Below are 10,698 nucleotides of genomic sequence, written 5' to 3'. Positions count from 1 at the left end.
TGTGTGTGTGTGTGTGTGTGTGTGTGTGTGTGTGTGTTTGACACTACACACTATATAGCCTATAAATTACAGTTTTGAACATCTAAAACTGTGTGTAAAAAAATATATATTAGATATTGTTCTAATTTGTAATTTATATGTCAATTAATTAAAAAAATTAAACCAAACTAACTTTAAAGGCGTTTTTCCTAATTTACATGTGAACCATCGCATTTACAGTGCCCTCTAGACTCTAGAGGGAGTGCTATATTCGTCTGTGGACTCGATATGATTTTAGTAATGGCCCATATTTAAAATGAATCACATTGACATTTTCTCATTCTAGTTGCATAGAAATCAGTTTATTATCTTACTACAAAGCTCCTCTACCCGTGTAATCATGGTAATTATCTTTCCCAGTGCTGAGACGTGTCAGTCTATCAGTCTATCTGCATGATCTGCAAATGAGGACTGAATGAGTCAATGGGATATAAAACAACATGTTAAGAACAGGTTTAGGGGTAACAATATAGAGCGATTATAAGTCTTGAGACAGAATGAAGTCCAACTGGTTATGAAGCCAGAAAACAATCAGTAAACTCTTATTAGATATTAGTTTCACGATGAAGTCAGCGTTCAAGGTTAAGTCAGAAGAGTGTACAGTCAGCCAATTATTTTACAAAATAATTTCAACCCCAATTAATATTTGATGTCCATATATCCTGTCATTAACCATTAACCAACCTGTATTCCACCAAGAAGAAATAATCCAAAGCAATCGGTCTAAAAACAAGACGAACACTGCAATAATACTATAGTAATATTAATACTTAGTAATTTTTTGCCACTGTTTTGATGAAAGCATATATGTTATTATTTTGATTGAAAAAATCAGGGACAAATATTGCTCAGATATTGGACTCGCCCCCTGTACACCCCTGTTTTCCGGCCCTCAAAAGAAACTAGTTGAAGTGCCCCAGTTTAAAGGGTCTGAGTATTATGGACAGGAACACAGTCTGTTGAGTACGCTCTTATGAAACATGTATTTGCACATATTTGATTTTTATATTCAGTACTCTTTGTCTGACAGTAATACTGAAAGTGAGAATTTCTCTGATTCTCTGTAGTAAGAAATGGTGCTATTCACGCCGAATTTAATACCAACTGGTTAGATTCAAATCAGGAAGTTCAAAAATATTCTGATCTGTCTGGTCTAATCTAATCTTAGTTCCTTAATTTTTCTCACCTTTTCGCTCAGGACAAGGTAAAGCCTGTGAAGGTCTCTAAGAAGCCAGAGGCTGCAGGAGAGGAAGGAGAGCAGGTGCTGAGTGAAGGAGCAGAGGAAGACCATGGCTCTGAAGAGGAAGTTGAGGTTGAGGAGATCATAAAGGAATCTCGTGCTGAGCGCATCAAACGCAGTGGCCTCCAGAAGGTGGACAAGCTGAAGATAGCCTTCAGCAAGGAGCAGATGGAGAAGACCAAACAGAAAACCAAGGAGAACCTGGAGAAAACCCGACTGAGAACTAAAGAGAACCTGGAGAAGACACGTCAGAGAACCCGCGAGAACCTTGAGAATACCAAGAAGAGCCTGGGCAAGAAGATGGGTAAGCTAGGAACAAAGATGACGCCTAACACTGAACGCCGTGAGAAGATCCGTAGCTCCAGAGAGAAGAGAAGATCCAAATCAACCACCTACCGCGTACCGCCCTTCACCTTCCACGTCAAGAAGGTCCGTGAGGGTGAGATGGAACCCACACCAGAACCTGAGGAAGAGGAAGAGGAGAAGCAGGTGGAGCAGAATGAGGAGGTCCAAGAGGGTCTTGCAGCGCAGGAAGGAGGTCTAGTGTCAAGGGTGGAGGAAGGTGAACTGGTCAATCTTGACAGCCCTGAGATGGAGGCCTTACTAGAGGCAGCTGATCAATCACGGCTGGCGTTCCAGGAGACGGTGAGGCCGAGGGAGAAGGCCGGCCAGTAAGTCCAACATGCTGAGCCCTGGGAAAAATAATGTGGAGGTCTGGAGATAAATAAAGCTAAAAGGATGTAGGGAACTGAGATGTGCGTGAGGAACGGAATAAAGAGCAAATGAATGGAGTCGACTGGACCTTTGGCTGAACATTTTGTTTGTGTGTTTGTTTGTTGCTTATTATCCTCTCAACCCCAAGGTTGCATTTTTTTCATTTTGTTTTGTTCAATTGTCAATTTTTAAATTGACTAATGGTCAATTTTGTGTCGAGAACTGAATATTATTAAAAAAAGATCAAATAATTTTTAATTTGATAACCAAGACTTAATCTACATCTAAAAATTTTCATAAACACTTTCATGGCATGTTGTTCCTATTAGACATTTAATATTAACTTATTCATTTGTAATCAAGGCTACCCGGTTGTGGCCAGATATTGCCTATATATATTTATATTAAAGTGCCTATATTTAATGAACACCTTGTGTTCTTTGTACTATCATGTGATGTCTGCTAATTTCAACAGTATAAATTAAAAGCAGGCTCTACGCATCTTGTAGAACATCTGGGCTTTGTTTTAATGCCATGAATGAACCGTTGGAAACTTTAAGGTGCTAGAGAGTATGTTGTCTGTTGGAAATATTGTCGTGAGGGAAAGTGAATTGAAAAATATTCTAATTAAAGTGAAATGAAAACAAAATGGAAAGAAACAACTACAAATAACTACTGACTGAACTTTTTTCTTTTGAAACTGATGGTTTTAATAATGACGTGGATTCTGATGAGTTGTTTTGTGGTGTAAACACTGACTTGAATGTAATCCAAGCTCCAAAGGTTTTAAATGCTTCACTCTCTGACTCAGACTTTATGTAAATTAATTGCTTCAATTGACATCTAGAGATGGCGTAATGTGATCTTTGATCTATATATGTAAACAAGAAGCTCTTAAAAACCTGTAAGATCAAGCAGAATATCAGTCTCTGAAAAACTTTTCAGAATTCAGTTTTAATTCATTTTGAGGTAAATTCTTTGGACTGTTTACCTTGTTTGTACATATACACTTTAACATGTTCAAAGTAAGGCTATTACATATACACACACGAATACAGTATTAGGTGAACAGGGACCTACTCAATGGAAAAGTAATGCTGATATAATAGTCATTTTGTATTCCAGCTTACTGAAGTAAAGAGAAATACAGTACATCATAGTTGTATCCTATTTGAGTATTCAGCTCGATCACTGATCTTTCACTGTACTTTAAGTGCATTCATATCAAATAATTGGCCCGCATTATTGCATATAGCTTGAATAGACTAATTTTACAAACGATACACTCACTGAAAAAACAAAACATTTTGTATCATGCTATTTATGATCTGGTATTATGAAAATGTCCAGTTGTTGCAGTGTTCATGGCACACATGGGCAATAGTCTTCTAGGTGTGAAGGTCTGAATGAAGCTGCTTATGGCTCTGCTGCTATCCTTGTGAGATTTGTGGCTGTATAAATGGATTTTAGGTGTAGGTTGATTTTAATAAACAAATAAAAGTGTCCACCTTTGTGCTGTGAGACCTGAGGCTTGAGGCTTGATTTATTTATTTATTTATTTATTTTTTTTAATAAACCAAAATGATACAATATTTAATTCTTTTTTAAAGAGCCTCTCTCTCTCTCTCTCTCTCTCTCTCTCTATATATATATATCATTCTTTGTATCTACTGACCTATTTACAGCTATCAGAGAGAGCAGAAGCTGCACACTGTAGATCATTAGCGCCCGTACAGTAGTGAAAAGTAACATTGTGGTGAACAGACATGGACCACTGACTGATAGTTCAGACACACACACAGCAATATCAAGCTGTACCAGCAAGGAATCTGCAGTCCGATGTGGACATTTTCTTTCAAATTCAGTGCTAAGTCTTGAAACATGAAAATATGTCTATATCGTATATAAATTTGGACATGGCGTTACTAAAAATAATGCAGTATTCATCCAGAGAGTGTCATTATATGACAATCAAGGTAGTCCATTAGGTTAAAGGTGCACTAAACAATATTTGAAAAACGCTTTTGACCACAGTGTCGGACCAAGTCCCAAAACACACTTGCTGCCAGGCCTGGAATCGGACACTTGGAGTTTTTTTTTTTTAATTATACTAAAAGACCTTGCTGAAAAAGTATGACCTATCAATCACATCAAGCAGAAGGAATGTAGTAGACTATGTACAGTACAACATGTTTGTACATATGTATATCATGTTGATCATTTATAGACCTTAAAATTTGCATATACAGTAGGCTTTATAGGGTTAAATAGTAAAATCAAAGTGTAACTTTCAAAACTAAGAAACTTCCAACTTCCTCCCTAGTCCAAAAAGAGCATTTATTGAAACTAAGCAGTTCATTTTCAATGAGACATGAGTTACAGTGACAAATGCACAGCAAACAGAAGGATAACTACAAGTCTGAATACAGCTGGACACTGCAGGCAAACAGATTTAGGCGATGTCCGCATGAATGCCCATTAAGGGCCAATTTTTGGCAGGAATATGCCTTACTAACTTTGGACCGCAGAGTAAAAACAAATACTAAAACATATATGATTTGACCCCACTTAAAATAGGCATTTAAAGGTTTTGAAAATAAAAACAATTAAAAAGTGCCTTTGGTACAGATAGTAAACCTTATTAAACACATGTTACATGAGGTCAGTTATATAATGCAGGTTTTCTCGTATCTTAAGACCAGAGATGAATACATTTATAAATAAATCCATAATTTAACTTTAAAGTTTTAAAAGCACCCAAATACATTCTTTATAATGTAATGAATTATACGCAAAAAATGAAAGCTTGTTTTCTAAAGTTAGATGTGCCATGTTTGGACAGGAATAAGGCATAATGCATTACTATACAGGCTGCTCTCTGTTTATGCTGTTTTTTCCTCTGCTTCTCCCTCATGTTCTCTCTGTCTGTTCTTGGTGGTGTTGTGTTGGTCGTAGAGGGAATACATTAAATAATCAATGCGAGGAATCTGATTAAGCAGAGTGCTTTTCCAAATGGGGGGCAGAAGACAGCAGAAGAAAAAGAAATATATATAAGAATATATATATGTGTGTGTGTGTGTGTGTTTGTGTGTGTGTGTGATGTAGCTTTTTACATTATGTAAAGAGTATATTAACTTTATTTTACAATGTTTTATTTATTAACACCTCTGATAAGATTAACTTTCTTTCTTGATATCTTAATGATGGAACAGATATTAAAAGTTATCACTCAAATAGACAGCAGTCTCTTTGGATATACAGTGGGTACGGAAAGTATTCAGACCCCCTTAAACCAAAAAGACTCATGGCTGTATTAGATCAAAAGGGTGCTTCTACTAAATACTGAGCAAAGGGTCTGAATACTTAGGACCATGTGATATTTCAGTTTTTCTTTTTTAATAAATCTGCAAAAATGTCAACGATTCTGTGTTTTTCTGTCAATATGGGGTGCTGTGTGTACATTAATGAGGAAAAAAAATTAACTTAAATGATTTTAGCAAATGGCTGCAATATAACAAAGAGTGAAAAATTTAAGGGGGTCTGAATACTTTCCGTACCCACTGTATATCAGATATGTCGATATTGTTCATTACACGAAAACTGTTTGCAATATGAACAATATATGAGATGCAGTATGGATTGGTCTCTGTACCACACAAACACACTGCTGCACATCTGTGTTTTCCATCCGTGTCTCAGAAGAACAGGTGGTTGTGTGTTTACAGAAAGAACAAACTAGAACCCACTGAGCTGATGTTTATCCGCATTTTCTCTATACTGTTTAAGCTGTGTGTGAACTTCCTATGTGGAGACAAAAATACGTGAGGCTTGTAGTGACAGGGAAGTTTGTGTGCATGAGTTTTGTTTTGTATTAATAAATAAAACTATTAAATATGGGGTGCATACATTGGTTATTAATCATATGTGTGACTTTCCAAATTACTTCACTTAGCCATATTATGAAGTCATACATTTCGTATAGGTGTAAATGCAAATTTAAATCATTCATATTTTGTTCCTGAGTACTCATTCTTATGAGTACTCATTCTTACATTCTTATTATTCCTATATGAGTTTGTATTATGGCCTCTTTCCATCATCCAGCACAAACTATATCACTTTATCAATCTGTACAAAATATGCGCAAATAAATGTCTCATTTTTGCACGTATTCCGCTGTGTAGAAAAGTGCATGTAAATAAACAGATGACGGGTGAGATGTGACTTAAATGAGGATGTTTAAAATGTAAGTCATTGTAGACTAACCAGATCAAATGAATGTTTGGGGATTTTATTTGCACCAGTGTGACATCTGGCATCTGTGCCGAGGAGCGAGAAATGACAGGAAATACATGTTCATTATTTCCTTGTTCTTTATTCTGCTTCCATCATCATTGTCGTCTTCTTCAATGGTTAACATAACATAACAACTTTGTATTTCTAAAATAAAAATTGAGGAAGTGCTATATTTAGTGAGCAACAGGCCTATTTGCAGCAGGTCTCTTGAGCCTCTGAGATCTTTAACAGAACTGCGCAAAAGTGTAAAAAGTATTTTGTTAAAGATATAGCTCATACAACAATGTAAATTCTGTCATTATTTAGTGAAAGAGTGAAATGTTCACATTATTCACTGTATATGTTTTTATATTCTTAACCCAAGTGAGATTTTAACTTAAGAACAAACAGACACAGGATCTTTTCACAGTAAAAGCATGTTCATGAGACCTTAATTTCAGTATTAATGCAACACATGTGATGTGTAATTTCCAGAATCATTTCTTGACACATCATCAGATATGAATGTGTTTTGTCAACATCAGTTTCTGTTTGGCATTAAAGACAGCACTGAGAGACCAGATGTGAAGGGAGAAGAAAAAACAACAAACAACCAAGAGCCTACTGGACTTGGACTGGAACTTCTGGACTGTGGAAAACATCGTTTGATGTTTACTTAGAAGCCCCTGTCTTAAATGCAAACAGAAGTAAATATAACCTGGTAACACCCAGTTCTTATACACTTCAAGGAAATATGTTTGGAAGGGTCTGTTTAATAATAATATTAATAATAATAAAATCATATCTGATAATGGTACGAGTTAAAGATTATTTTGCAGCAATCAAAGACAAAGTTAGGTTGAAATGTGAGAAAAACAGATTAACCTTATTTTGATACAAGCACATCAGAGCTGCTCAATCATGACTCAATTTGTAGGTGAACCCAGGGTTTCCTTTGGGAATTTCAGAGGGTTTTAAAAAAATATTTTTTTTGATTTCTGAGTAAGAAAGGACTGTGGTTAACGTTACTTGAAGAGACTTTCGTTTTGTTCTATAAATTATACAGTCTCACCTGAAACATGAATTTTGAAACCACTGTTATACTAAAAACCCATTAGAAATTCCTATAGGAACCCATAACTGTACTGTAAAACAGCTGATACTATTTCTGGTTTTGGGGCTAAAAACTGAACATCTCTAGTTACAAAACTATAGCCAGTCACTTTATTAATATTTGTTTGCTAAGCCATATTTTTTTCTAAAATGATTGCATTTGCAGCAATAAATGTTTTCAGTTTCATAAATAAATAAATAAATAAATCGTTTTGATATTTAATTATTCAATATGTAATTATTTGTTTATGCTTTGCTGTTATTTTATGTTTGTAACAGTTTTCCAGCACTTTTGGTCCATTTTTTTTAATGGTTTTGAAAGGGCTTTATAAATAATATTTGAGCTGAGTTGAAAGTCTCTATTTTTTTTTTTTAATAAATAAAATGAAACGCACTTTGCGTTATATTGTGTTTTATATAGTGAAAATATTCATTTAGTTTCGCTGTGTGATTTGTGGCCAGTGGCACACTTAACGTACAGTGTTATAAAAAAAGGATCGAAATGATTAGAGCAAACGTCACAACAGTACACTTTTACATCCACTGAATTAAAAGTTGAGATGACGTAGGTACTGCCAGTAATTCAGATGACTTCCAGGCTTGCTGTTCTAGAAACTCGCCCTCCCCCCGCCGTGCTCGGTCTCAGAACAGCACGTTACGAGGGAGGACAGAGCAGTCGGAACAGCCTGCCGAGCCAGGGCAATAAACACAGGCGAACTCTAGCGCGCTTGTTCTATGTCCCGCCTCCTTTGCGTCGTTCGAGTTCAGCGATTGGACAAAATCCTGATCTCGTCCGTGAGAGCGTCAAAGTCCTGTCAATCAATGAGAAACTGGAAACGTGCAGCCCTTTTTCGCATAGACCACTGTAGCTTGCGTGTTTGTAGTGACGGAAAAGTTGGAAAAGATCTTTTTAGAAAAGCGTATAAACTCTTAAACGGTAGTTAATAAAGTCAATAACGTGTTGACTGTGCTTATATCGGCGGGGGACATTTTCTCAGAAACCTTGAACGACACATAGAGGGGTAAGTTGTCCAGCCACGTCGCTTTGTAAGGCAGTGAAGAAAGGCACTTAGGCGCAGTTCTGTGGTTGTTTCTCTGTGAAGATTGTACATGAGTTACAGTGTCAGATGATGGTTTGCAGTGCAGCTCTTGCTGATGTATCGATCAAAATCTATGCTGCTCGATTCTGAGAACGGGATGCGCTCGTGACGGAAATAATGTACACATTGTTTCATCTGAGCCGTTACATGAAGCTAGACGAATGTCACTGTAACCTGACAAGACGATAGTAGTAACTTGGATGACTTAGTTTCACAAACACTTAATATGTTGCTAAGTACTTAAAGAATACAAAATAAGAGCCTGAAGAATCATAAAGTTTTCCGTTCGCTTGAATGCATGTTTTGTAACCTGATGTGAAAGGGATTTTTGACCTGGTTTGCTTTATTTCGTAGATTCCTCATGAATGCAGATTCTTGATTATGTCCTAGTAGGTTTATAGATGCCGTATTGTCGTTTCTCCCTTACCTCTTCTTCTCAGAGTCAGTCAACAAAGCCTTATTTGCCTGGTTGTCAGAATTTTACAATAGTGCCACAGTGTGCTTGTAGTACCAAATAGACAATATTGAAATTAAATTGGGTGAGGTTAATAAAAATATGAAGTGAGAAAGGGACAAGTGTAAATAATAAAAAAAGGCCTTTATACTCGGAGTTAGAATCAATAATACTTTACTAGCATGATTGTCATTATTTACAATATTGCCAAACCGCCCAAAGTACTGCTATTTCTTAATTAGACACCACAGAAAATAAATAGGGTGAGGCAATTAAGGATATACATCAAACGAAGATGAAAACAAAAGACAATAATAGAATTGCCTAATAAACCTCTCTCATTTTCACTTCTCGTTATTGTTGAAGTCATTGGATTTACGCCCGACGACCCAGCATAAAAACAGCTTTGTATCTCGATTTGGCAGCTTTCATGCTTTAGGATTTCATTCTAGCGGTTGCACCGGTTGTCGTTTTTTTTTCTCACGCGCTGTCTCCTGGGGGATTCCCCACCTCTGCGTCATGACGTCACATCTTCCAGTATATGGCCGAGGGAATCCTCGTGTGAGCTGGTGAACGGCGGCGTCTCGTCCTTTGCCTCTAGTTGCTCGCCGCATTTTCGCTTCTGTCTTTCATGTCGCCTCATGGAGTTTTGCTTTACACTCCAAATTAGACCAGTTTCAGTTTTACACTATGGCCCCGAGCGATAGACAAGTTAGAAATGATAGGTTACGAGATTTCTATATTTACCACTTATTTTCAAGATTTTTTTTGAAGTAATGTGGGAGCACTATATACATTCCATGGTAATGTGCTGTGGTGTATATATAGTACTATTGAAAAGTTATTTATGGTTATTATTACCATGTTACACGTAAAGTAATGATGTAGTGACCAAAAATGTAAATCAAATTAAACTTCATAAGAGGTTCATGCTTGAATTTTGGTTCCCATATGTGGTGAACACTTGATGTCTGCTCTCCCTGTACTCTTTGTTCCCAAAAAAGTATATATAATGATAATGTTAATGATTGGAATAATTAGTGCTCCATATCTTCATCCTTTGTTTCTTCAGTCATGTGGATATGAAAAGCTTCCTCTTTTGTTTTCCCGTTTAAAGTGTTCAGTGCTAGGAAGTACTTACTACTGTAAAAAACATAATTATTTTAACTGTAAATGACTTCTATGCTACAGTAAAAAACTGTTAATTGGTTAACAGTATTTTCTCTTACTCGAAACTGTAATAGATCTAATGGGAAAGTTCATGTAATTTTATAGTAAAATGCTGTTAAATGTTATTTTTCACTTTCAAAAACTGTACAAGTGATCTTATAATTTACAGTGAAAAACTGTAAATCCACATTCACTTAGAGAAAGGGACACCTCACATTTGATGTTTTTTCAATAAGAAATAATTGTTTCCTCCTAGATTTTTCTTGTCTTTTATGTCAGTTAGGGTTTTATTTTATATCTTATGTTGTTAAATTAAAGTTTATTGGATTGTTTTTGTGTTGTGTGTTACCATGATGTTTTGTGTTTGTGTTTATGGCACTATGTGCACTTTCTATATATTAGCATTTATCTCAGTTTGTGGAAGAGGTACACTCTAAAAAATGCTGGGTTGTTTCAACCCAACTTTGGGTCAAATATGGACTAACCCAGCTGTTGGGTTAAATTTTTACATTAAATTTTTAACACAAAAGTTGGGTTAGTCCATATTTGACCCAAAGTTGGGTTGAAACAACCCAGCATTTTTTAGAGTGTAC

The 10,698-nt window shown here is 36.0% G+C and overlaps 1 protein-coding gene across 1 annotated transcript in view; it reads left to right on the top strand.

Annotated features, from left to right (window-relative positions):
- LOC107653370 (polymerase I and transcript release factor-like) overlaps positions 1-3,516 on the top strand; it is a 19,170-nt gene extending 15,654 nt beyond the window's left edge. The window contains exon 2 of the mRNA XM_016440074.1: positions 1,238-3,516. Coding sequence (XP_016295560.1) covers positions 1,238-1,954 — 717 coding nt within the window. The 3' untranslated portion in view covers positions 1,955-3,516. The remainder of the gene's footprint in view (positions 1-1,237) is intronic.
- The last annotated feature ends 7,182 nt before the right edge of the window (positions 3,517-10,698 follow it).

This window comes from Sinocyclocheilus anshuiensis, unplaced genomic scaffold (assembly GCF_001515605.1).
Source record: "Sinocyclocheilus anshuiensis isolate Anshui unplaced genomic scaffold, SAMN03320099.WGS_v1.1 scaffold2013, whole genome shotgun sequence".
Classification (NCBI taxonomy): domain Eukaryota; kingdom Metazoa; phylum Chordata; class Actinopteri; order Cypriniformes; family Cyprinidae; genus Sinocyclocheilus; species Sinocyclocheilus anshuiensis.
This window is presented reverse-complemented; position numbering and strand designations above follow the sequence as displayed.